The sequence below is a fragment of the Eleutherodactylus coqui genome, chromosome 6 (assembly GCF_035609145.1).
Source record: "Eleutherodactylus coqui strain aEleCoq1 chromosome 6, aEleCoq1.hap1, whole genome shotgun sequence".
In the NCBI taxonomy this organism is placed as follows: domain Eukaryota; kingdom Metazoa; phylum Chordata; class Amphibia; order Anura; family Eleutherodactylidae; genus Eleutherodactylus; species Eleutherodactylus coqui.
Window position 1 is genome coordinate 224932864 of NC_089842.1, and position 27919 is coordinate 224960782.

General features: G+C 46.6%; 1 protein-coding gene across 2 annotated transcripts in view; it reads right to left on the reverse strand.

Annotated features, from left to right (window-relative positions):
• Nucleotides 1–18350, reverse strand: part of LOC136633336 (SLAM family member 9-like) — a 36972-nt gene extending 18622 nt beyond the window's left edge. Inside the window, exons 1-4 of one of the 2 annotated variants that reach the window (XM_066608998.1) lie at nucleotides 18256–18350; nucleotides 9034–9345; nucleotides 8069–8326; nucleotides 5776–5897 (exon numbers count right to left, since the gene is read on the reverse strand). In XM_066608998.1, the coding sequence (XP_066465095.1) occupies nucleotides 5797–5897; nucleotides 8069–8326; nucleotides 9034–9345; nucleotides 18256–18304 (720 nt within the window). In that variant the 5' untranslated portion in view covers nucleotides 18305–18350 and the 3' untranslated portion in view covers nucleotides 5776–5796. Of the gene's footprint in view, nucleotides 1–5775; nucleotides 5898–8068; nucleotides 8327–9033; nucleotides 9346–9728; nucleotides 9855–18255 lie in introns of those variants that run through there. The other variant, XM_066608997.1, reaches the window with a different exon arrangement.
• Between the last annotated feature and the right edge of the window lie 9569 nt (nucleotides 18351–27919).

The window sequence follows — 27919 nt, forward strand, 5'->3', positions numbered from 1 at the left end:
TCCTCCTCCTCCTCCTCCGGCCATACATGCTGAAAGGATGACAGGCAAGCAGCATGGGTACCGTCAGCAGTGGGCCAAGCTGTCTCTTCCCCCTCCTCCTCATGCTCCTCCCCCTCCTCCTCAACGCGCTGAGATATAGACATGAGGGTGCTCTGACTATCCAGCGACATACTGTCTTCCCGCACCTCCGTTTCCAAGCGCAAAGCATCTGCCTTTATGCTTTGCAGGGAACTTCTCAAGAGGCATAGCAGAGGAATGGTGACGCTAATGATTGCAGCATCCCCGCTCACCATCTGGGTAGACTTCTCAAAGTTTCCAAGGACCTGGCAGATGGCTGTCAACCAGGCCCACTCTTCTGTAAAGAATTGAGGAGGCTGACTCTTACTACGCCGCCCATGTTGGAGTTGGTATTCCACTATAGCTCTACGCTGCTCATAGAGTCTGGCCAACATGTGGAGCATAGAGTTCCACCGTGTGGGCACGTCGCACAGCAGTCGGTGCACTGGCAGATTAAACCGATGTTGTAGGGTCCGCAGGGTGGCAGCGTCCGTCTTGGAGTTGCGGAAATGTGCGCTGACCCGGCGCACCTTTCCGAGCAGGTATGACAAGTGTGGGTAGCTTTTCAGAAAGCGCTGAACCACCAAATTAAAGACATGGGCCAGGCATGGCACGTGCGTGAGGCTGCCGAGCTGCAGAGCCGCCACCAGGTTACGGCCGTTGTCACACACGACCATGCCCGGTTGGAGGCTCAGTGGCGAAAGCCAGCGGTCGGTCTGCTCTGTGAGACCCTGCAGCAGTTCGTGGGCCGTGTGCCTCTTCTCTCCTAAGCTGAGTAGTTTCAGCACGGCCTGCTGACGCTTGCCCACCGCTGTGCTGCCACGCCGCGCGACACCGACTGCTGGCGACGTGCTGCTGCTGCTGACACATCTTGATTGCGAGACAGAGGTTGCGTTGGACGAGGAGGAGGAGGGTGGTTTAGTGGAGGAAGCATACACCACCGCAGATACCAGCACCGAGCTGGGGCCTGCAATTCTGGGGGTGGGTAGGACGTGAGCGGTCCCAGGCTCTGACTCTGTCCCAGCCTCCACTAAATTCATCCAATGTGCCGTCAGGGAGATATAGTGGCCCTGCCCGCCTGTGCTTGTCCACGTGTCCGTTGTTAAGTGGACCTTGGCAGTAACCGCGTTGGTGAGGGCGCGTACAATGTTGCGGGAGACGTGGTCGTGCAGGGCTGGGACGGCACATCGGGAAAAGTAGTGGCGACTGGGAACCGAGTAGCGCGGGGCTGCCGCCGCCATCATGCTTTTGAAAGCCTCCGTTTCGACAAGCCTATACGGCAGCATCTCCAGGCTGATCAATTTGGCTATGTGCACGTTTAACGCTTGAGCGTGTGGGTGCGTGGCGGCGTACTTGCGCTTGCGCTCAAACAGTAGCGCTAGCGACGTCTGGACGCTGCGCTGAGAGACATTGCTGGATGGGGCCGAGGACAGCGGAGGTGAGGGTGTGGGTGCAGGCCGGAAGGCACTCGTGCCTGTGTCCTCAGAGGGGGGTTGGATCTCAGTGGCAGGTTGGGGCACAGGGGGAGAGGCAGTGGTGCAAACCGGAGGCGGTGAACGGCCTTCGTCCCACCTTGTGGGGTGCTTGGCCATCATATGCCTGCGCATGCTGGTGGTGGTGGCTCCCCAGCTGATCTTGGCGCGACAAAGGTTGCACACCACTGTTCGGCGGTCGTCAGGCGTCTCTGTGAAAAACTGCCACACCGTAGAGCACCTTGACCTCTGCAGGGTGACATGGCGCGAGGGGGCGCTTTGGGAAACAGTTGGTGGATTATTCGGTCTGGCCCTGCCTCTACCCCTGGCGACCGCACTGGCTCGGCCTGTGCCCACACCCTGACTTGGGCCTCCGCGTCCTCGCCCGCGTCCACGTCCTCTAGGCCTACCCCTACCCCTCAGCATGCTGTCTTACCAGTAGTGCAGAAACAGAACGCTGTAATTAAATGTGCCGCTTATTGGCCTGTGGTTGGAGGCTGACTTCGCTTACGGAACGCACAGCAGAGGCAGGAAAGCCTGCTGTAACACTTAGCTGACTGCGTATGAATTAGGACAACTACCCCCAGCAGAGACCCAGTACACTTGTGGACAGGAATACAGCGGTGATGTAAGAGGCAACACAGAGGCAGGAAAGAATTTTCCGCAAGCCTGCTGTAACACTTAGCTGGCTGCGTATGAATTAGGACAACTACCCCCAGCAGAGACCCAGTACACTTGTGGACAGGAATACAGCGGTGATGTAAGAGGCAACACAGAGGCAGGAAAGAATTTTGCGCAAGCCTGCTTTAACACTTAGCTGGCTGCGTATGAATTAGGACAACTACCCCCAGCAGAGACCCAGTACACTGAGGACGGTCACAGGCAGCCCAAATAGATTTTTTTTCCCAAATGTTTTTGGAAAGGCCCACTGCCCATATACACTAAATATGTCTTCTGTCCCTGCCTCACCACTACTGGCCCTGGACAATGTAAAATTACTGCAGGGCGCAATGCTCTGCACGGCCGATATACAAAAAAAAAAAAAGTGCAACACTGTAAAAAGCAGCCTCCACACTACTGCACACGGTTAGATGTGGCCCTAAGAAGGACCATTGGGGTTCTTGAAGCCTAAAATAACTCCTAACGCTCTCCCTATAGCAGCTCCGGCACCAGCAGCACTGTCCCTGATCTCTGTCAGAATGCATCTGTGGCGAGCCGCGGGAGGGGCCGATTTATATACTCGGGTGACACCTGATCTCGCCAGCCACTCACTGCAGGGGGGGTGGTATAGGGCTTGAACGTCGCAGGGGGAAGTTGTAATGCCTTCCCTGTCTTTCTATTGGCCAGAAAAGCGCGCTAACGTCTCAGAGATGAAAGTGGAAGTAACTCGAACATCGCGTGGTACTCGTCTCGAGTAACGAGCATCTTGAACACGCTAATACTCGAACGATTATCAAGCTCGGACGAGTACGTTCGCTCATCTCTATTTATGACTTAAATAGATTTACATTTGACTTGCGTTTCAGTTCGTGTTTTGCAAACCAATAACTCTGTATTCTATTGGCTGTTAATTCCAGTGTTCTCAGTGGTCCATCAATCACCCAGACACAGCCCAAGTATTGGCTAGCCAGTTAGTAAGCTGTTAGCAGACCATTTATTGGCAGAACAGTCCTCCGCACAGGTTGGCTGGGAATATCTGGTATAAACAGTGGGGTGAGAGGGTGTGGCAAGAGAATGGAGCAGAAAAGAGAAGAGAGAAGAAGCAAGTTCAGGAGAGAGTGTGGTGAGCAGGAGAAAGTGTGAGTATAAAAAGAGCATTGTATATAAGAAAGAAGGGAGAGAAGAATCAGTGCATTTAAATGATAGAAGGAGAAAGGAAGAGTTTGAGTAACAGTAACTAAAAGAAGAAGATTTGAAATTTAAGTAATAGAACATAGAAACATAGTATGTTAGGCTGAATGAAGACAATGCCCATCTAGTTCAGCCTGTTTCAACCTCTTTGTTGATCCAGAGGAAGGCAAGAACCCCAAGAGGCAGAAGCCCATTAGCCCTTTCGGATGAAAAAATCCTTCCCAACACCATAATGGCAGTCAGAATAATCCCTGAATCAACCTCTGATAGTTCCTACCTGTCTGTAAGACCAGGATCAACAATCTGCTGGTCACCTAATGTTTATATCCTGTAATATGTTACCACTCTAGAAAGACATCTAGTCCCCTCTTAAATTCCTCTATCGATTTTGCCATCACCACATCCTCAGGCAAAGAGTTCCACAGTCTCACTGCTCTTACAGTAAAGAACCCTTTTCTGTGTTGGTGATGAAACCTGCTTTCTTCTAGACATAGTGGATGCCCTCTTGTTACCAATGCAGTCCTGGGTATAAGCAGATCATAATTATAAACAACTGTATCACTTGATTAACTCTGTACTGTTATTTTTGAGGATGTTGTCCAAATTAATGTTACCGATAGTAGTTCTGAGCTGATCAAATTTTGCTTTACTAAAGTTTAGTTTATTTGTTGCTCCCTAATGAGGTTTCTTATTGAATGACAGACGGAAATTAATTATATTGTGGTCACTGTTTCCCAAGTATCCTTCAACCTGCACCCCCGTTATTCAGTCTGGTTTGTTAGTTAATACTAAGTCCAGAGTGGTCCTCCCTCTAGTTGGCTCCTTCACAAGTTGGGTAAGGTATCTTTAATGGTTCTCAAGAACTTATAACTCCTGTCAGATTTGCAGGTCTTGTTATCCCATATTATATCTGGATAATTAAAGTCCCCCATAATAATTACTTCATTGCGGTTTGACACCTCTTCTATCTGCCTTAATAGTAAGGTTTCAGTTTCTTCTGTTGCTTTTGGTGGCCTATAGAAAATCCCTATCACTATTTTGTTATTTTTTTCTTCCTGTATTTCTACCCACAGAGATTCGACATGTGCATCTCCTGCACCTATATCCTACCGTAGCCTTGGCATTAAGTACGATTTAACATACAGACATACCCCTCCACTTTTCTGTTTACCATGCTTTCTTCTGAAGAGATTGTAACCTTGTAAATTCACCGCCCAATCGCACCTATAATCAAGCCATGTTTCCGTTATTCCAACTATATCATAGTTTTCATCGGTCCTTCTCACTTCAAGCTCACCCACTTTGCTGATCAGACTTCTTGCATTCGAAGCCATACAATTTATATGGTTGTTTTTGTTCTTTAAATTGGTTTTGCTACTAATGGTACTATTGGTTGTTCTGTCAGTTCTAACTGTACTAACCCTACCGCCTGCTCCATTCCAATTACTTGGCCCCAGGTCGCTAACTACACTGACTACCCCCTTGTTTCTCTTTTTGCCCTCTGCCCAGTCCCTAGTTTAAACACTCTTCCAGCCTTCTAACCATCTTCTCCCCCAACACAGCTGCACCCTCCCTATTAAGATGCAGCCCTTCCCTACGGTAGAGCCTGTAGCCAACAGCAAAGTCAGCCCAGTTCTCCAGTAACACAGAGAGAGAAGCAGGAGGGAAAAGCATAGCGTTTAGAATGAATTTCTGTGCTTTCAACCGATATAGAGCCATAGTGTACAGATGTGGTTCCTGTAATGCCTACATGTAAATAGGTGTGTATGTCTACCTCAAACTACGAAGCATTGCAAACTGTATGAAGTTTATTAAAGATCTTTCTCCACCGGATAAATTGTTCCACTGATTCAAAGTTTAAAACCTTCCTCCTGGAGTCCCTTCTCACCACCATAACAATACTTTCCTCCAGGACGAGGAACAAATTCCCAACTTATTTTATTTTTCCTTTTTTTTATTATCTTTATTATAGGTCTTGGCCTGTATATGGACTGAAGTAACGAAATTGCCAAAATGTACCACCATACCCTGTCCAACTTTACGGGTAGCCAAAAAGTGCCAAATTAGATTTTACAATTCTGACAGTTGCTGCTTGTCTGTGCGTGATAATAACGGAGCCACCGCCGCCATTGCTGTGATTTCCACATTCCTGCGCACCACACTCCCATGGCTGCTTGTTTCCTCTGCAGCAACCAGAAATGTGCTACTACATACCAGCCACTGAAATGAATGAATATCCACTCACTGGAGTGGACTTGTGGCTCATTGTCCTGGCACATAGAAGGCGTTCCCAGTTGAGGAATCTGCTTCTATAAAGTCTATGTGCCCTAAGAGAGCAAACAAACAGATTGACTCTATGGAACCTTGTTAAACAATTGATATATTGACTTCTTACCTGATTATGGATTTATTCTTCTTATGAATAGAGCACAGGCCCCACTATGAACATCATGATGACAAGTACTGGAGTCCAGATTGGATGTGATCCCGCCAGATTAAATGAATATGTGGCCGTATCTACAGTAAAAGATGAAGAGTTTTTGTAAAAAAAAACATTATTATTTTGACATTAAATATCAAGACACCCATACTGGCTGGGAGGGGTTCCCACAAATGGATTACATGTGCTCAGAAGCTGCACCCATGCCATCTTGGGAGCCAGCTATAACTGGGAGGCCTGCTGTTAACCCCTTAGTGACGGAGCTTTTTTGCTTTTTTCAATTTTTGTTTGTTCCTACTCTCTTTTAAAAAATCGTAGCTCCTTTATTTATCCATCGACGTCGCTGTATAAGGGCTTGTTTTTTGTGGGATGAGTTGTATTTTTCAATGGCAGTATTCATTGTACCATGTAATTTACTGAAAAACTTTAAAAAAATTCTAAGCGGAGAGAAATGGAAAAAAAACGACATTCCACCATCTTTCGTTGCGTCCTGTTTCTACGGCGCACAAACTGCAACAAAAACGAACTGATATTTTAATTCTATGGGTCAGTATGATTACTACGATACCAAACTTATATAGTATTGTTTTTGCTGTAGTACTTGTATTTTTTTTAAGTTATTTAATTTTTTTCAATTATTTTCTGCGGTCATTTTTTGCACGGGATAACTTTTGTATTTTTCCGTCGACGTAGTTGAGCAAGGTCTCATTTTTTGCGGGATGTCCTGTAGTTTCCGATAGTATCAATATGAAATACATACGACTTTTTGATCACTTTTTATTGCGTTTTTTCTGGGAGACAGGGTAACTAAAAAAGTGTATTTCTGGCGTTCTTTATTTTTTTTTTTCAGATGACGTTCACAGTGCAGAAAAAATAATGCATTACTTTGATAGATTGGACTTTAACGGACGCGGCGATATCAAATACATATTTTTATTTTATTATTTAGATTTTTTAATAATAGATATGGCAAAAGGGGGGTGATTTAAACTTTTATAATTTTTATTTTTTTTTAACAATTAAAAAAACTTTATTGATTTTTTTTTTTTACTTTACTTTGAAGTCCTCCTGGGGGACTTTAACATGCGATGCTTTGATCGCTCCTGCAGTATGACGTAATGCTATAGCATTACGTCATACTGCTTTTTGACAGGCAGTCTATCAAGCCACCCTGTGTGGATAGCTTGATAGGCAGTCTGTTAAGGCAGCCCTGGGGCCATTCATTAGGCCCCCGGCTGCCATGACACCTGCACGGCTCCCCCGATCTCACCGCGGGGGGGGGGCGTTCGGGGGACTTAAATGCAGCTGCCAGAATTGACAGCGGCATTTAAAGGGTTAATAGCCGCGAACGGTCAAATGGCCGAGTGCGGCTATTGCCCGCGGGTGTCAGCTGTAATAAACAGCTGACGCCCGTGCTGTATGGAGGGAGATAGCGCCGCTACCTCCCTCCATACACGTCCTGCAACAGCAGGACGTAGTTTTACGATAGCGCCGTCACTAAGGGGTTAACCGCTAACATGCAACGATCAATGTTGATTGCGGCATGTAAACGGTTTACAGAGAGGGGGCGCTCTGTCTGTTATGTAATAGCAGAGGGGCGAGGGTTTGCCATGGCCTGTGATTGCTATGATTAGCGATAATGCATTGTAGTACAGAAGTACATAGTATAGTTGGTGAAAATTCCTTACAGGGACACTAAAAAATGTACATGAAAATAAATAGTAAAAAAATACATGTAAAAAATAGAAGGAAAAAAAAACCTTCTTTGCATACTTTTCCCTCTTTTAAAAATTTTAAAAACCCAGGTTTGGCATCGTTATATCCTTAACAACCTGTACAAAAATTGAAAACACTTTTTATCCCGCATGGAAAACGTTATTTATTACAAAGGGAAAAAAAACTGTAAAGAGTAGATGAAAATCCCCCCCCCCCCCGCCCCCCCAAATCATCACATACTTAGGTCCAAAATAGGCCACATCACTAAGGGGTTAAATGGTACCTATAGTCTTAAAAACTACAGTCTCTTCTTAGACAGCTGTTAGATGGAAAAGAAAATGTCCAGTGGTCTCAGTTCCTTGGCTTTATTTGACATCGACACAGATAGGACAGAGGAGTAATACAGGCACACTTCAGATGTCTTGCATCATGTATGTTTTTCTGTTAGAGTGTAATTAATATTGTTTTGTTCTCCATATTGATACATCTGTACATGTGCTAACAGTCCAAACAAGGAAGGACATAGAATTACCTTCCAGGCAGAAAATCCATGGTTTGATGGATCTGGACGTCTTGATGGCAGGGTTCTCGGCGGTACAGCTGTAGGTGTTATTTGGATGAACATTGTACAATGTAAGCGTGTGATCTCTGATAACTGTGTTACTCTCGCTCTGGCTGCTCCAGAAGATGGTCACGTCTGATCTGTTCACTGCACAGGTTAGAGTCACATTGCAGGGCTCTTTTCCACTCACAGTACTCTTAATTTCTATGTCCTCGTTCAATAATTTTGCTGTAAAAGAAAAAAAATACACATAACTAGAAGTTCTAACTTACTTCCTTTTGTTTTATTTCACTTTTCCTTTCTCCTTTCCGTCCTTCCTCTCTCTGCTCTCTTGCCTTCCCTCCGTTTTTATCTTCTTTCTTTCCTTCCATTTCTTTCTTCCTCATTCGCTCTTTCTTCCTCACTTCCTGTCTCTGGTCCCCTCTTTCCATTCCTTTCTTTTCTTCCATTTTACCTACTACTCATTCCATCCCTCCTTCTTCTGTTTCACCCTTCCTTCCAACCTCATGCCTTTCCTTTGTTTCTCATTTATCCATCTATCTATCTATCTATCTATCTATCTATCTATCTATCTATCTATCTATCTATCTATCTATCTATCTATCTATCTATCTATCTATCTATCTATCTATCTATCTATCTATCTTTGTTTCCCCTCCTTCCTTCCCTGGTTCCTTCCTTTCATTGTTTCCAACTCTTCTTCCTACCTCCCAACCCTCCCTTTGTTTCACATTTATCACAGTTTCCATCTCCCTACCTTCGTTCCTCCCTTTCCTGTGTTCCTTCCCTTACTCTCTCTTCTTTTTTTCTTCTTTCTTCTACTTCTTTGTACAGCCACCTCCTCTTCCTTTCCTCCCCCTTTTCATCTTTTTCCTCCTCTTTTCTCCTTTCTTTCTATCCCCCATCTCTTTCTTTCTCCTGTTTTTTTAACTTACGGTAAACGTTGACTCTAAAATGCTGGACACAATCGTTATTGTTCTCCTTGAACACAGTTGCAGAATATTCCCCTTGGTCCTCCAAATAAACATCGATGATCTCCAAAGATCCTTGGTCAGTCCCCTGTAACCGCTGTTTTAATTTACGATCCTTAATAATGACTGGTTTTCCTGGCTTGGTTGTGACTATATGATGTCCGCCCAACAGCCAGGAGATTTCCTTCACCTCAGTCTCGTTTATTTGTAGAGTTACATTTTCTCCTTCGGCAGCATGAACAGGAACTTCTGGAGAGCAGGTGTCACTGCACAATACTGAAAACAAAAAATAGCTGAGGAAACCATAAGCATATACATGCAATATAATACTGACATATGTGGCAAGCAACTCCAAACCCAGTCAAGGATATAGACAATACCAAGGCAGACCTGGTGGCTGCTGTGGCCCATTTTGGGAGAACCTTGTGTATGAGGTAGGCAGAACCTAGTCTCAGGAAGAACTGCAGTGTAAGAAGCAAGGCTATAGCCCAAGGAGCATGGGGAAGGAAGAAACATCAGGCCCTTCTGTCCTAGGTGACAAAATCCAACACCATAATACCAATTTCCATCTTTACTGTAGGGCGCCATCTCTTCTATTTGCACCACAGAGTCAATAGTTCAAAGCACACATCTGTACAGCATGCAAGGAAAGTACTTACTAGGTTGAATATATAGAATAATGATGATGGCCGAGCAGAGAACTCCCAGTTCTCTCATGTTCTCAGAAGGTGATGGGTAATAGAAACCAACGAAAAGGTGTTAATCATATTGCAGCTCAATATGTTTAGCATGTGTCGGCTAAGGTGCAATACTCTTTCCTACTCCCCCCATTTCCTCTACACACCTGATTGGAGGCTTTGTTTCCATTGCGCGTTGAGGTTATCTTTGAGATAAAAATGTAGCAGACCATAAATTGTAATTTCTACTATAGTAAAAAAGAGAATAAAGGACAAAGTGCAGTAGGCATATTTAGCACTGCGGAGATCTACTGCTGCACAGCAACATTCTTCAAAACTGAAGATGAATTTTTAGTACATTTTGTGCCAATCATCTAATGACAAAGCTTAGGCAAGAGTGAAAAGATAGTAGATGTTATTAAAAAAGGGGACGTATTTCCCAGTGCAGGAAAAAACAGCACATTAACCCTTTTCTGTGGGTCAGTACATTTAGGGCGAGACCAAATTTAGGCTGACCTGCCCATCCTGCCCGCCTGCTGTCCCCATATGTTTAGCCTAGCATACGTTTCTGAGCGTTTTTTTGTGAGATTGAAAAATATAGGCTACGATGTTTCTCTGTTCCGCAAAAAAATGTATGAAAACATACTATTTTTTTAACATTGCAATTAATGAAAAATGTGTGGAAACATTTGGCTGTATGCTACTGTTATGGCGGTTCTGGCATCTATTTCTTTCTAGTAATCTGGTTCAGGTCTTGTACTTGGTTCTCTTCATCTTCTGACTTTAGTAGGAGTGGTTTTAGATGAGACTTGCTTGGTCGCATCTGTGGGTAATTTAGAAGGACTATTTAATCTGGCCTTGCACTTAGCTCATTGCTGTTTAAAGGGGTTGTCTCGCGGCAGCAAGTGGGGTTATACACTTCTGTATGGCCATATTAATGCACTTTGTAATATACATCGTGCATTAAATATGAGCCATACAGAAGTTATTCACTTACATGCTCCGTTGCTGGCGTCCCCGTCTCCATGGATCCGTCTAATTTCGCTGTCTTCTTGCTTTTTTAGACGCACTTGCACAGAAGGGTCTTCTTCCCTTCTGCTCGGTCCAGGCACGAGCGGCGTTCTGGCTTTGCCCCCTTCTACGCGTCATCGTGTAGCTCTGCCCCATCACGTGTGCCGATTCCAGCCAATCAGGAGGCTGGAATCGGCAATGGACTGCACAGAGCCCACGGTGCACCATGGGAGAAGACCCGCGGAGCATCGTGGGTGAAGATCCCGGCGGCCATCTTGGAGAAGGAAGAAGTAGGAAGAAGAAAGAAGTCGCAGAGCGGGGATTCGGGTAAGTAATATATATATATATTTTTTTTTAACACATCCCTTGGGTTTGTCCTGCGCCGAACGGGGGGCCTATGCAAAAAAAAAAAAAAAACACTTTTCGGCGCGAGACAACCCCTTTAATTTAGTCTCCGTCTGACTGTTGTGGAAGTTAGAGGTTGGTGCTGGATCTCCAGTTTTCCTGATTCTTCCTTAATCTTAGTACTGATGTTACTATCATTTCTATCTTGTTTGTGGTGGTTCTCTTCTATCCCACATAGGATCTGCTAGTGGCCAAGGTACATGGTTAGATTCTCCCTTGTTAGGGCAGGTTAACTGCGTATAGGCAGGCTTCTTACCTGGGTTATAGGGACTGTATTTCCTTGGTATCAGTTTTCTTTATTGTTTACCACTGTTTTGTGTGTACTTGTGGTCTGTTTGTTCATAGCCCATGAGTATTTCAGGGTTACGGATCCATTGCATCAGTTGGGATGTGACAGTTACTATATGCTTAATGTATGCGTTTTTTGTGATCAGTATGGAAAAAAGTGTTGAACTACAAAATGTTATTTGAAAAAAAAAAGTGTTTGCAGTGAAAAATGTATGCGTTTTGTTGTAGAAAAAAATGGATCAAAACTTATACCACGCATACGATTTTAATTTCCCCCTTTTGTGATACATTTACATTAGTGTAGGGACTCACAAAACGCGAGGAGCCTTGACGATTGGCTTGTGAGCTCAAGTATTTTGGCCAAAATCCAACTAATACCTCAAATTTATTATGTATTATTCACATGCAGTGTGGCGTTTAAATGCAGGGGGAGCCCATGGTGACAATACCAATGTGGTTCACTTTGAAGTGCAGCATAGCCCGCCGAACTATCATAGCATCATTAATAGGTTGCTAGTCTGCATTGTGCACTACATATACCAGAATGGTCTGACAATTTGTATCGACACTGTGCAGGAGTATACACCAAGCAGCCAACCCCTCTATATTAAGAGGCTGTGTGAGTCTGTCTCATTGGTGTCGTCCACATGTGTAAGTTGGCTCCCTCATTTAGCAGTTTTGGCTGCCTGCATGTTGAGGTTGGTGCACATGTTTGCCCTTATGTGTTAGTAAGTATATGGCTGTTTAAAAACATAAATGTATACTTAAGATGCATGCATTTTACATGTTTTTATATGTACATTTCTGAAATCCAGGAAATGTACATGAAAGTGCCGGTATGCATGGCCCTTAGTTATATGGTAATAACCAGGTGTCATCACATCCTCCTAGTAAACTTTATCATCCTCAGAATAGGTCATCAATAGTTGATTGGCAGAGGCTTGCTACTCAAGATCCCAGCCAATCAGAGATCAAGCACTCTCTGACAGCATTGGTATACACTGGCACCTGAGTGGATGCTACTGCTCCTGTCAGTTTACACTTTGTCAGTGGCAGCTACTCTGACAGACATGGTGACTCACACAGCAGGCGGTTGGTAAGAGTCCCTGCGTAGTTTAGTTTAATTACTGCTGATATCTGTATGTGACTAGTGATGAGCGAGCATACTCACTAAGGGCAATTGCTCAATCGAGCATTGCACTTAGCGAGTACCTGCCCGCTCGGGACTGCACCCAATCCCTTGAGGCTAGTGTCCATGTAAAGATTAAAAGACTGAGTATAGTCGGAATATGCTAAAATTGAGGGTGTAATTAGTTTTTTCCTTGAGAACTTGAAAAATGTGTTCTTGTTTTTCACCCAGGTTGATGGGAATAGGTTTAAGATGGGGTTCCTTAGAATGTCCTCTCAATACCTTCTCCAGTGGTGCAGCTGTGCAAGCAAAATTTTGGTATAAAGTGCCTGTAGTAGCCTCCTAACCCTAGGAAACTGCAAACATCTATCAAAGTCTTTGGGGTAGGCCAGTGTTTGACAGCTTCTGTTTTTTTGGGAGCTGGACATACTCCATCGGTGCTGACAATGTGGCCCAGGTACTTGATTTGCTTTTGCAGCAGATGGCATTTGGATGGTTTCACCTAGAGTCCATGAGTAATAAGGACCTGAAATACTTCTCTTATGTGCTGCAAATGATCCTTGTAGGTTTTGGAATATATAGTGACATCATCTAGGTGCCGGAAAATAGTTTCAAAGTTCTTATGACCCAGACAACACTCCATAAGTCTTTGAAAGGTGCCTGGGGTGTTGCACAATTCGAAAGTGGCACAGTTGAACTTGATCTGACCCATAGGAGTAGTGAAGGCGGTTTTCTCACAATTGAGCTCATACATGCGGACCTGCCAATAACCACTGGTGAGATCTAATGTGGAGAAATAGGCGGCAGAGCCTAAAGTGGTCAAGGACTCTTCAATTCTTGGCAGCGGATACGTATCTTTGTGAGTGATATTATTCAATTTGTGGTAGTCAACACAGAACTGAATACTACCATCTGTTACGTGTGCTGCTGGGATCTGTTGTACTATGTACTCCTAGCAGCACAGCTATAGGTGGTTAAGGGTTAATTGAGCTGGCTGGGTGTGGTACTTCCTGCTAGCCAATCTCCTGGATCTGTGCTCACATATAAACCCAGCTCCTGGTCAGTCTGGCTGGGCCCTCAGGGTGAGCAGTCATGTTACTTCTGTAACTTGTTATCAGTCATGTTCAGCTTGTTCCCACTCTAATCTGTGTTTGCAAGTAAGTCTGTGTCTCTCTGCTTCCCCAAAGACTGTTTGGACACCTGTAGTCCTAGTCTGCTGTACATGCAGCCCCCTTTTCCTTCCCCCTTTACAGGTGCAGCCTCCAAAGGTCTTATGTCTTACTCTGTGTGTCAGTTGGTGTAACTTGACACGGTTCCCTATGTCACCTTGTGTAGCTGACTGTTCTGTGTGTTAGTTGGTGTAACTTGACATGGTTTCCTTATGTCAGCTTGTGTAGCTGACTGCCTGCTCTATGTGTCAGTTGGTGTAACTTGATACGGTTCCTTATGTCAGCTTGTGTAGCTGACTGTCTATTCCCCCTGGTATGAGGATACATAGACTTGCTTGTGAGTTACATCTGTGTGCATGTGAGCTCTGGGTGGTGTGTCTGGGTTTTTATTATATGTTGCAGTTGGCTGTGTGCCCAGTGCTCTGTTATGTCCTTTACAAGCTTGCTGTGTGATGTGTCTTGCTGGTTCATGTCCGTTTGTTCGCTTATATTCTGTCAGTTTTGTGTTAGTTTGCTACGTGACCTGCTATTTGGGTCCTGTCCTGTTGCAGCATTCTGTGTGAACTCTGTCCGGTTCTGCTGGACTCCTGGTTAGTGTAGGAACTGGTAGTATAACCAGGAGCCGGGAAGTGGCCTGCTAGCTTCCATGTTTTGTAAAAAATGTCAACAAATACCTGGTATTTATATTCAGCATATCATCTGTTACAAGTGTTTGCAATTTTTCTGCTGTTTGCTGTGTTTTCTGGCTTTGTGTATCCTGTGGTTCAGTCCCTGTCATGTGGTATATGAATGCATCCTGTTCTGTTGCGTGGCTCCTAGGATCAGCTAGGGCCCAGATCCAAAGACCGCTGGGCCGCCCTTTATTGGGGCGAATCCCCCGCATAGGTAGGGCCATGCCATCCTCCTGTGTAGCACAGGGTCAGTTGCCTGAAACCCATGTGAAAACTGTGTGACTACCTGTGTGCGTCCATCCCATCTCCAATCCCTTTTTGGGTCACGATCGTGTGGGCCCAGGTGCTTAGTTTGCCCACACAATCGTAACACCATCTTTCTTTTTAACCAGTACTATAGGTGCAGCCCAGGGACTAACTTTCTAGAATTATATTGTTATCTTTCATTTCTCAAATCAGAGACTTAACTTGCTGGTATGAAGAGGGCGGTATTGGGTAATATTGTTCCTTCATGGGTGAGTGACCATCCATGGGGATAGTGTGGGAAACACCTTTGACGCAAAAATTCATAGCATATTTGCTAAAGGCAGCTTGCTTTTCTCTGGCCATGTCCCATACTCCTTGTGTGATCCTTAGTGGTCTCCAATATGTAAATCAGCTATCCAGGACTTTGGCCTTTGAGGGTATAGATGTTTCTGCTGGGTACAGTGCTGTACTTCCATCTAATTGGAGTCAAGAACGTCTTCATGTGATAGCAGAGAGATACTGTGGCATTTTTTTTAGTTGGACGGAGGTATTCCCTAGGTTGATGAGGTGAACTGGAACTCTCTCATCATTTACATCAAGAAGGCTTTCGGCAGCCATTAAGAACAGATGTTCATCGATGGGAATAGGCTCAACCAGTGCCTCATAGACTTTTTCTTGAAATATTAGCGTACTATTTAGCGATGAGACCTCTGCCTAATGCACTGCCCCCATAGAACGGTATAGCTGCAATGCTCTGCAGTGTCCCAGGAAATATTAGCGTATTATTTAGCGATGAGACCTCTGCCTAATGCACTGCACACATAGAACGGTATAGCTGAAATGCTCTGCAGGGGCCCAGGAAATATTAGCGTACTGTTTAACGATGAGAAATATGCCCAATGCACTGCCCACAGAGAATAGTATAGCTGAAATGCTCTGCAGGGGCCTAGATGCTTTTTAAAAAAATGGTGCACTACTGCTCCCAGCCAGCCACAACAGTAATGCAGGACTTTCCCTATATCAGCAGCAGCACTTTCCCTAACCTCAGCCAACTAGAATCTGAGGCGAGCCGCGGGCGAACCCAGTTTAATTACTCGGCGATTGTCTGATCCCTCTAGCCACTCACTGCTGTAGACGTGAAGAGGGCTGCCTTGTCACAGCAGTAAGTGATAATCCCTTCCCTGCATGTTTATTGGCTAGAAAATGGTGCTAAACATGCGGGGAAGGGAAATGAAATTGACTCAAGTACCACATGGTGTTCATCTCGAGTAACGAGCATCTCAAGTACCCTAATACTCGAAAGAGTATCAAGCTCGAACGAGTGTGCTCGCTCATCTCTAGTAACAATCTAACGTATCCCCTATGCTTTACTACAGGGGGTAAGAATATCTACCAGGGTCTATGTAGACTTTTCACCTCCTATCTCCCAACTTTTGGAGATGCCAAGAAGTAAAGCAGAGATTCTGGTTACTGTAAGCAACAGGGCAATTTGTTTAGGTATCACAAAGTTCCATTAAACATCTATCTATTTTTTCCAGTTCCTTCAGTTATGACAATTGTTTGCTGCTCAGGCCAGTCAGAATCTATGCTGACGATCCAATATTCTTTGGTTAACTTTCTTGGGTGTTATGGAGCTATGATGGGTGTAATGTTATTTCTGTAGACAGATGCTTTCTTACTATTTACAGGAATTCCCAATAAAGGTAAAAGAAAAATGGGAAAAAGATTTTGGCCATATTAGTGATCATAAAATTTAGTGTTGTGTATAACCCAAATGATATCTCTATATCTGAAAGTCAACAAGTATCGCAATTGTACTTAGTGCAGAGAGTAAAGGCCCATTTACACCAGCCGATGATCACTAAAAAAAAAATCGCAAATCAGTGATCGTTTAAGCGATAATCGGTGCATCTAAATGTGCTCCCATCATGCGCTTTTCGGGCACCGCTAGCTGATTGTTAAATTCAGTCCAACCTAAAAACCGTCCTTCACTCTTATCAGCAGTTCTCCACGGGGTGGGGGAGGGGGGTTGCTGATAGCATTGTCTCCCCATGGAGAACAAAGGATCTGAGTGAAGATAATAGCCCTCAGTCTATTAACTGCATTGAGTGAAGGCTTCATATGCACACTTAATTGGTACTTAAGTAGCTGAGTAGCTACTTAATAGTTTATGCAAAATGATCGCTCAAAGCTGTCACTCAAACTGTCGATTGATAAACGCAGATAAACGCTCAAAGATGGCTCAAACGACAGTTTGAGCGACAGCTTTGAGCGATTATTTTGCATAAAAAATAATTGGTATTTAAGTAGCTACTCATAGAATTGCATACAATTATGTATGCAAATGAAGCTTTCACTGAACACAGCTAATAGCCAGAGGCTATTATCTGCGCTCAGATCCTTTGTCCTCTACGGGGAAACAATGGTATCAGCACTCCTCCCCCCCCCCCCCCACACCCCCATGGAGTACTAATGATAAAAGTGAGTAATGATTTTTAGGTGAGCTTGATTTTATTGATCACCTAAAAGTGCCCGAAATGCGTGTGCCCCGCGCCCGTTTACACGCACCGATTATCGCTAAAACAATCGCCGATTAGCGAATTTTTAGCGATAATCATCCAGTCTATATGAGCCTTTAATCATACTCTATTAAGTTGTTTAACTTGGGTATTAAATTAAATTCAGACTATCCGAGGTGTTATATGGATGATGCAGATGTAATTTAGTCTGTGATTGTGTAAAATAGTGTGAATATTGGGATGGGGTGCTAGAGACAACTAAAGAATCTATCTTGTCCATATCGGTGTTAGTCTCAGAACTTGTATATTCGGTATTGTTGATGGGTGAACTCTTCTGGGAATTCAGAGAGCATTGCATTAGGAGCGGAAGCTGATTACTGCCCGTTGGATGCAGCCTGCCCCCCAAAAATTAGAGAGGTTATATCCTTGGAAAGGGGGAGATATCAAAAAAGAGGCTATTTGACTAGAGCCCAATTTACACTGATAGATGATCGCTCAAAAGTCGCTCAAACGATAGTTTGAGTGACAGTATTGAGCGATCATCTTTGCATACTTTATAGTAGCTAATTAGCTACTATAGAATATGCAAGCGGAGCGGGACACTACCGCAACCGCTTAAGGCTGTAGCGTTCCCTGCCGCGACCGCTCTGACTGCCAGTGTCCCCGCTGTGAATTCACAGCAGGACACAAGCAAAGAGCATCTTATCAGTGCAGCAGGCTGATAACAGCCTGCTCCGCTGATACCAGCTGATCGCTCAGTTCTGGCAAGCTAGAATTTAGCAATCAGCGACTCATGCACGAAAACTGCACAATGTCCCTGTATTTAGACAGAACGAGAGTCGCTCAAAAGACTGCTTTGAGCAATTTTTGAGTGATACTCGTTGTGTCTAAAGGGGCCTTAAGTATATAGAAATTTGAGTAAGATGATTTTTGTATTACTCAGTAATCCGGAACATGTTGAGCTCCCCAGTCCAGCTGTCCATCATAGTCCGTTCTTAACTAATCTGGTTAATAGCGTTCTCTGGAAGCAATCTAAGAATTTGACCCCCAAAAAAGTATAAAATTACTTACATTTTTGAAGAATAAGAAGCAGGATCACAGCACAGTAAGAAGACATCATTTACTTCCGTAGAATATGTGGTTTGTGGTGTTCTGTCTTATTGTTTCGGCAAAACACATGACTGCAATACTTCCTTATAATTGTAAAAACCTACAGGCCCTGCAGAAAATACAGTTACGCAGTTATAACAGTCTTCTCCAAACTCTTTTATGGTGAAGTGACACTGTACACAGAGTGGGTCCTTAATTAGAGCCCCGGACTTTATTAGACCTCTTGGCCTTCTCATGATTGGCGCTTCCCTGTATGTAGATTAACCAAGTTAGCCCTAGAAACGTGTAACAAAAGAGCTTTGCTTGAAACATGTAACATCCATGCTGTACCTATGTCAACATTATACTCCATGGCACATTGAAGAAATATGAAATCTGTTTTACACTATAACCTGAAGTGCTGGAAAACATTCTGTACACTAATTATTCTGCCAAGCTGCTTCACATCGCTGAATGAATGCCTTCAAATGATTAGTTCATAATATGCTGCAATGATAAGCACTAGAGATGAGCGAACGTACTCGTCCGAGCTTGATATTCGTGCGAATATTAGGGTGTTCGGGATGCTCGTTACTCGTAACGAGTACCACGCGGTGTTCTGGTTACTTTCAGTTTCATCTCTGAGACGTTAGCGCGCTTTTCTGGCCAATTGAAAGACAGGGAAGGCATTACAACTTCCCCCTGTGACGTTCAAGCCCTATACCACCCCCCTGCTGTGAGTGGCTGGGGCGATCAGATGTCACCCGAGTATAAAAGTCGGCCCCTCCCGCGGCTCGGCTCAGATGCCCTGTGAGTTAGTGAGGGAAAGTGCTGGTCTATTGGAGTTGCTGTAGGGAGAGTGTTTGTAGTGAGTGTAGGCTTCAAGAACCCCAACGGTCCTTCTTAGGGCCACATCTACGTGTGCAGGCTGCTGTTAGCAGTGGAAATTTTTTTTTTTTTTTTCTCAAAATCGGCAGTGCAGAGCATTGCACCCGGCATTAGGGACAGACGTGGTGCTTAGGCAGGGAGAGTGTTAGGAGTGAGTGTAGCCTTCAAGAACCTCAACGGTCCTTTCTAGGGCCAAATTTAACCGTGTGCAGTACTGTGCTGGCTGCTGTTAGCAGTGTTGCATATTTTTTTTTTTTCAAAAAATCGTCTGTGCAGAGCATTGCACCCTCCATTGATACTACAGGGACAGAATTGTGTAGGCAGGGCCACAACACAGTTATTGTTCATTGAATATGCGCAGTGGGGCCCTCCCTTTGCAAATTTGCGAAAAAATTATATTTGGCCTGCCTGTGTCAGTCCTAAGGTCTCCGTGTACGTGTGTGCTGCGTGGAGAACGTACAAAAATCAGAAGCAACCAGCTACGGTTTACTGCAGGCTTGCGCCATTATCTTTCCTGACTGGCAAATACCTGCTCTGCCAGAGTTAATAACTCTGCTACACTAAAGTTGTGTGACACTTTTTCAGGGCCACACCACAGTTATTAATTAAACGTATTGTTCATTGAATATCCGCAGTGGGGCCCTCCCTTTGCAAAAAAGCAGGGAAAAAATTATATTTGGCCTGCAGGCTTGCGCCAATTTATTTCCTGCCTGGGAAATCAAATCACTGGTAATACAGCATGCTGAGGGGTAGGGGTAGGCCTAGAGGACGTGGACGCGGCCGAGGACGCGGAGGGCCAAGTGAGGGTGTGGGCACAGGCCGAGCTCCTGATCCAGGTGTGTCGCAGCCGACTGCTGCGCGATTAGGAGAGAGGCACGTTTCTGGCGTCCCCACATTCATCGCCCAATTAATGGGTCCACGCGGGAGACCTTTATTAGAAAATGAGCAGTGTGAGCAGGTCCTGTCCTGGATGGCAGAAAGTGCTTCGAGCAAGCTATCATCCACCCAGAGTTCTGCGCCGTCCAGTGCTGCAAATCCGAATCCTCTGTCTGCTGCTCCTCCTTCCTCCCAGCCTCCATTGGAAAGTTCCCGGGGTCCGGGGGATGAGGCTGGGGACTTCCGGAAACTGTCTCAAGACCTTTCAGTGGGTGAGGAGGACGATGACGATGAGACACAGTTGTCTTGCAGTGAGGTAGTAGTAAGGGCAGTAAGTCCGAGGGAGCAGCGCACAGAGGATTCGGAGGAAGAGCAGCAGGACGATGAGGTGACTGACCCCACCTGGTTTGCAACGCCTACACAGGACAGGTCTTCAGAGGGGGAGGCACGGGCAGCAGCAGGGCAGGTTGCAAGAGGCAGTGCGGTGGCCAGGGCCAGGGGTAGAGGCAGGGCCAGACCGAATAATCCACCAACTGTTTCCCAAAGCGCCCCCTCGCGCCATGCCACCCTGCAGAGGCCGAGGTGCTCTAAGGTCTGGCAGTTTTTCACCGAGACGCCTGACGACCGACGAACAGTGGTGTGCAACCTTTGGCGCGCCAAGATCAGCCGGAGAGCCACCACCAACAGCCTCACCACCACCAGCATGCGCAGACATATGATGGCCAAGCACCCCACAAGGTGGGACGAAGGCCGTTCACCGCCTCCGGTTTGCACCGCTGCCTCTCCCCCTGTGCCCCAACCTGCCACTGAGATACAACCCCCCTCTCAGGACACAGGCATGACCGTCTTATGGCCTGCACCCACACCCTCACCTCCGCTGTCCTCGGCCCAATCCAGCAATGTCTCGCACCGCACCGTCCAGCCGTCGCTAGCGCAAGTCTTTGAGCGGAAGCGCAAGTACACCGCCATGCACCCGCACGCTCAATCGTTAACCGTCCACATAGCCAAATTTATCAGCCTTGAGATGCTGCCGTATAGGGTTGTGGAAACGGAGTCCTTCAAAGCTATGATGGAGGCGGCGGCCCCGCGCTACTCAGTTCCCAGTCGCCACTACTTTTCCCGATGTGCCGTCCCAGCCCTGCACGACCACGTCTCCCGCAACATTGTACGCGCCCTCACCAATGCGGTTAGTGGCAAGGTCCACTTAACTACGGACACGTGGACAAGCACAGGCGGGCAGGGCCACTACATCTCCCTGACGGCACATTGGGTGAATTTAGTGGAGGCTGGGACAGAGTCAGAGCCTGGGACCGCTCACGTCCTACCCACCCCCAGAATTGCGGGCCCCAGCTCGGTGGTGGTATGTTCGGCGGTGTATGCTTCTTCCACTAAAGCATCCTCCTCCTCCTCCTCCTCCTCAACCTCTGTCTCGCAATCTAGATGTGTCAGCAGCAGCAGGACGTCGCCAGCAGTCGGTGTCGCGCGGCGTGGCAGCACAGCGGTGGGCAAGCGTCAGCAGGCCGTGCTGAAACTACTCAGCTTAGGAGATAGGAGGAACACAGCCCACGAACTGCTGCAGGGTCTGACAGAGCAGACCGACCGTTGGCTTGCGCCGCTGAGCCTCCAACCGGGCATGGTCGTGTGTGACAACGGCCGTAACCTGGTGGCGGCTCTGCAGCTCGGCAGCCTCACGCACGTGCCATGCCTGGCCCACGTCTTTAATTTGGTGGTTCAGCGCTTTCTGAAAAGCTACCCACGCTTGTCAGACCTGCTTGTAAAGGTGCGCCGGCTCTGCGCACATTTCCGCAAGTCCCACACGGACGCTGCCACCCTGCAACATCGCTTTAATCTGCCAGTGCACCGACTGCTGTGCGACGTGCCCACACGGTGGAACTCAACGCTCCACATGTTGGCTAGGCTCTATGAGCAGTGTAGAGCTATAGTGGTATACCAACTCCAACATGGGCGGCGCAGTGGGAGTCAGCCTCCTCAATTCTTTTCAGAAGAGTGGGCCTGGTTGGCAGACATCTGCCAGGTCCTTCGAAACTTTGAGCAGTCTACCCAGGTGGTGAGCGGCGATGCTGCAATCATTAGCGTCACCATTCCTCTGCTATGCATCTTGAGAACTTCCCTGCAAACCATAAAGGCAGCCGCTTTGCGCTCGGAAACAGAGCCGGGGGAAGACAGTATGTCGCTGGATAGTCAGAGCACCCTCCTGTCTATATCTCAGCGCGTTCAGGAGGAGGAGGAGGAGCATGAGGAGGATGAGGAGGAGGGGGAAGAGACAGCTTGGCCCACTGCTGACCGTACCCATGCTGCTTGCCTGTCATCATTTCAGCATGTATGGCCTGAGGAGGAGGAGGAGGAGGAGGATCCTGAAAGTGATCTTCCTAGTGCGGACAGCCATGTGTTGTGTACAGGTACCCTGGCACACATGGCTGACTTCATGTTAGGATGCCTTTCTCGTGACCCTCGCATTCAACGCATTCTGGCCACTACGGATTACTGGGTGTACACACTGCTCGACCCACGCTATAAGGAGAACCTTCCCAGTCTCATTCCCGAAGAGGAAAGGGGTTCGAGAGTGTTGCTATACCACAGGACCCTGGCGGACAAGCTGATGGTAAAATTCCCATCCGACAGCGCTAGTGGCAGAAGGCGCAGTTCCGAGGGCCAGGTAGCAGGGGAGGTGCGTAGATCGAGCAGCATGTACAGCCCAGGCAGTGCAACAGTCTTTAAGGGCCTGGCCAGCTTTATGGCTCCCCAGCAAGACTGTGTCACCGCTCCCCAGTCAAGGCTGAGTCGGCGGGAGCACTGTAAAAGGATGGTGAGGGAGTACGTAGCGGATCGCACGACCATCCTCGGTGACGCCTCTGCCCCCTACAACTACTGGGTGTCGAAGCTGGACACGTGGCCTGAACTAGCGCTGTATGCCCTGGAGGTGCTTGCTTGTCCTGCGGCTAGCGTCTTGTCAGAGAGGGTGTTTAGTGCGGCTGGGGGAATCATCACAGATAAGCGTACCCGCCTGTCAACCGACAGTGCCGACAGGCTAACACTCATCAAGATGAACAAAGCCTGGATTTCCCCAGACTTCTCTTCTCCACCAGCGGACAGCAGCGATACGTAAGCAATACGTAGGCTGCACCCGCGGATGGAAGCTACGTTCTCTCTCACCATCCAAAACGGGGACATTTCTGCTTCATCAATCTGTGTCTAATATTCCTCCTCCTGCTCCTCCTCCTGAAACCTCACGTAATCACGCTGAACGGGCAATTTTTCTTAGGGCCACAAGGCTCACTCATCTAATTTTTCTAAACAATTTTTATATGTTTCAATGCTCTTAAAAGCGTTGAAACTTTAACTTGAACCAATTTTTCGTTAAACTGCGCTGCCTCCAGGCCTAGTTACCACTTAAGCCACATTAACCAAAGCGATTAATGGGTTTCACCTGCCATCTTGGTTGGGCATGGCCAATTTTTACTGAGGTACATTAGTACTGTTGGTACACCAATTTTTTGGGGCCCTCACCTACAGTGTAATCATAGCAATTTCTATGTTCTTCGCCTGCACTCATGGTACAGAAGTGTGTGTGGGGTTGGCCTACACTTTAGCAACATAAATGTAACTTGGGTCTTGGCTATACTGCAGCTACTGAAATGGAACTAAGACTGCGCTCCCGCTATACTGCTGCTTCGGAATTGTTACTGGGGCCTGTCTTGAGTGCTACTATTGCTGACATGGAACGAAGACTGCGCTCCCGCTATACTGCTGCTTCGGAATTGTTACTGGGGCCTGTCTTGAGTGCTACTATTGCTGACATGGAACGAAGACTGCGCTCCCGCTATACTGCTGCTTCAGAATTGTTACTGGGGCTTGTCTTGAGTGCTACTATTGCTGACATGGAACGAAGACTGCGCTCCCGCTATACTGCTGCTTCGGAATTGTTACTGGGGCCTGTCTTGAGTGCTACTATTGCTGACATGGAACGAAGACTGCGCTCCCGCTATAATGCTGCTAGTGATATGTTAGTGGGGCCTGTCCTAATGCTACGGCTGAAATGTTACGAATTATGGGCTCTGCCTATACCGCTGCTAATGGTATGTCTCTGGGGTGTGGAAACAGAGGCTTCCCAAAGACATGATGGCGGCGAGGCCATTTCCCACCAACGCGGTTACTGTTAAGGTGCATATAACCACGGACACGTGGAGAGGACACGTAGTGCCTCAAAAACATCCCCCTCCTCCTCCAACAGGGAAAACATTCTTGGCAAATGCCTTTGCATTGGTTCGTCTGGTGGCAGTCCAAGAATTTCACCTTTACCGACACTACAAGAGAGCCCCCCCCACCATCCCCCCGCCACGGCCCACTTAATCCTGGCCACATTCCGAAAACCAACAAAATAAAACCGCGCTACTAGGTCTGCAGTCACCACCACATTACCACCAACGCGGTTACTGTTAAGGTGCATATAACCACGGACACGTGGAGAGGACATGTAGTGCCTCAAAAACATCCCCCTCCTCCTCCAACAGGGAAAACATTCTTGGCAAATGCCTTTGCATTGGTTCGTCTGGTGGCAGTCCAAGAATTTCACCTTTACCGAGACTACAAGAGAGCCCCCCCACCATCCCTCCGCCACGGCCCACTTAATCCTGGCCACATTCCGAAAACCAACAAAATAAAACCGCGCTACTAGGTCTGCAGTCACCACCACATTACCACCAATGCGGTTACTGTTAAGGTACATATTACCAGTCTGACTGGGGCATGCAGACACCTTGACAGAATGAATAGTGTGTGGCACATAGGTTCCCCATTGCTATGCCCACGTGTGCAGCTCCTGATGGCGGTGGCACAGGATTGGATTTCTCATTGCTTCTGTACAGCATTGTGGGCTATCGCCCCGCCCCTTTTAAAGAGGGTCGCTGCCTAGCCGTGCCAACCCCTCTGCAGTGTGTGCCTGCGGTTCCTCCTCATGGCAGACGCACTTCTAAATAGACATGAGGGTGGTGTGGCATGAGGGCAGCTGAAGGCTGCGCAGGGACACTTTGGTGTGCGCTGTGGGGGGGAGGGGGGTCGGTTGGTCAGCATGTAAGCCAGGAGAAGTGGCAGTGGAGTGTCATGCAGGCAGTGATTGTGCTTTGTTGTAGCTAGTGTGGTGCTTAGCAAAGGTATGCCATGCTAATGAGGGCTTTTCAGAAGTAAAAGTTTTTGGGAGGGGGGGGGGGGCCCACTCTTGCCGCTATTGTGGCTTAATAGTGGGACCTGTGAACTTGAGATGCAGCCCAACACGTAGCCCCTCGCCTGCCCTATCCGTTGCTGTGTCGTTCCCATCACTTTCTTGAATTGCCCAGATTTTCACACATGAAAACCTTAGCGAGCATCGGCGAAATACAAAAATGCTCGGGTCGCCCATTGACTTCAATGGGGTTCGTTATTCGAAACGAACCCTCGAGCATCGCGAAAAGTTCGTTCCGAGTAACGAGCACCCGAGCATTTTGGTGCTCGCTCATCTCTAATAAGCACTCAACGGGGAAGAAACAGGCTGTGGATATTCTGAATCACAAGACAAATAAAATCACTGACCCAGTAAATGTTATAAAAATATATTTGCCTTTATTTTAGACTCCTAACATGGAGGTTCTTCATGTTGATATACAGCACTAAAGGTAACAGCCAGGTCCTTGATTGTCCTTTACAAACCTGAAGTGGGGGGGGGGGGGGGGGGAGTCCAAATGACATAATATAATAGGAACCAGCAAAATAATACTAATCTTTATTTGTATAGTGCCAAGATATTCCTGTTGCGTCCTCAGGACGTGCAACCTCAATAAACACAAACAAAAGGCACAACTGTGCAAAGGAAACATAAAACTAGGGGGAATTCTCTCCCTGTAGTCCCCTAACCCGGGAGGGGGCCCTGCCTGCTCGGCGGACCGATCGCTCTGACAAGTGCGAGCCCGCACGCGTGCCTAGGCCACTGACTAGTCCCTATATGGGAGCCCTAGCACAAAAGAAAGGCGAAACAGAAAACCCAAAACAGAAAAGCACTTAGCTAGTATGGAAAGCTTCAGCCAAGCTGTGTTGCTCTGTCGCTGTCCAAAGGCAACTGAAGAAATTGACCAGCACAGGAGATAATGCTGGCACTGTTTAAGTAGGAGCTAGGCTACTCATCACCAGGTGCTGACTGACATTACTCCTGCAGCTACTACACCCCTCAGCTCCCGGAGAAGCAAGAGCACACCCAAAACCTGGTCTGGCCTGCAAGCCAGGTGCAGGCCTCAGAAAGGCTGCAACAGTACCTCCCCTTCTAGAAGGGGCCCCAGGAACCTTGGGACCAGGATGACCAGGGTTTGATTTGTGAAAATTTTTCACCAGACGATCAGCATGAACATCCGCTGCAGGAACCCATGACCTCTCTTCTGGGCCATAACCGCGCCAGTGCACCAGGTACTGCAAGGAATTCCTGACTCGACGGGAGTCCAGAATGCGACTTATTACAAACTGCTCCTCCCCATCCACTAGCACAGGAGCCGGAGGTAGTGAGTCATTCCCCGAATCGATGAATCTTTTGAGCAAAGATTTATGGAACACATTGTTAATCTTCATCGTGCTGGGAATTTAATTTCTAACCGGAAGGCCACCGCGTTAATCTTCTCAATTATTTTAAACAGACCGATAAGTCGCGGGCCCAGTTTAGCGGATGGTTGTTTGAGTTTTATATTTCTGGTAGACAACCACACCAAGTCTCCAACACAGAATCCTGCCCCCCTCAGAGCGGTGACTGTCTGCAACTCGCTTGCTGCGCCGAACGGATCGCTGTAAATTTTTCTGGACCTCCGCCCACCCGGCCTTAATATCAGAACAAAACTCAGCAAAAATATTCGGTTGCCAGCAGCAACCACACTTTCATGCAGCTTAAAAAAAGCTTACTTGTGCACACCTTAAAGCAGGGGACTGGATCCAAGATGTCCCATATCAACCTAAGCATATGTAGTGAAAGGCAGCACTCCTTACAGCGATAGAATAGAAAAAGATACAAACTTTATTCAATCCATGGTCTAAAAAGAGCCTCAGCAACGTTTCAACCCGAACGTGGGTCTTTCTCAAGCTGACTGCTCACAAACAAGACACATCAATAAAAGCACATAAACACACCCCCAACACCAAAGATAACCAATAGAACAAAAATAATTATTACCGGTGGGTATGCGGAAGTCCAGTTGGCATACTTCTAATCATGGTCTCCATGTTTAAAACATTAGATTAGATTACGTACGTAAAATTTGGACGCTAATCCTTTTGCACATAGAATTGAATAATCGAGTTGGGACCCATTAGCTTTTCCTATTTATGACATATTCAATGCTCTTGCCAAATTTCGAGTTTCTATGACACCGGGAAGTGAGAGAATTAGATTCCGTACGTAAAATTTGGACGCTAATTCTTTTGCGCATAGAATTGAATAATCAAGTTGGGACCCATTTACTTTTCCTATTTTGGAAAATCTATGCTTGTGCCAAAATTCATGTTTCTACGACATCGGGAAGTTGGAGAACTTTTGGCCAGTCAGTGAGTGAGTCAGTGAGTGAATCAGTGAGGACTTTCGTCTTTTTATATATATAGATTACATTAATGGGGAAAGGGCAAACCGTTCGTTCAAACCATTTGGGCTTTTGCTATGGAGTCTAAAAATCCATTTAGCTTCTTTTAGAAGCAACATGTCCAAATTCCCTCAGCTGGATCTGACAAAGGCCATAAAATTTTAGGAAGTCAGTTTTGCCACCATGCATTTAATTGATGTTCTTATTAAACTTCTATGCTTTGAAATGCACCTACAAATATACATATATTTTAGGGCAGGGGCACATTGCCACATATA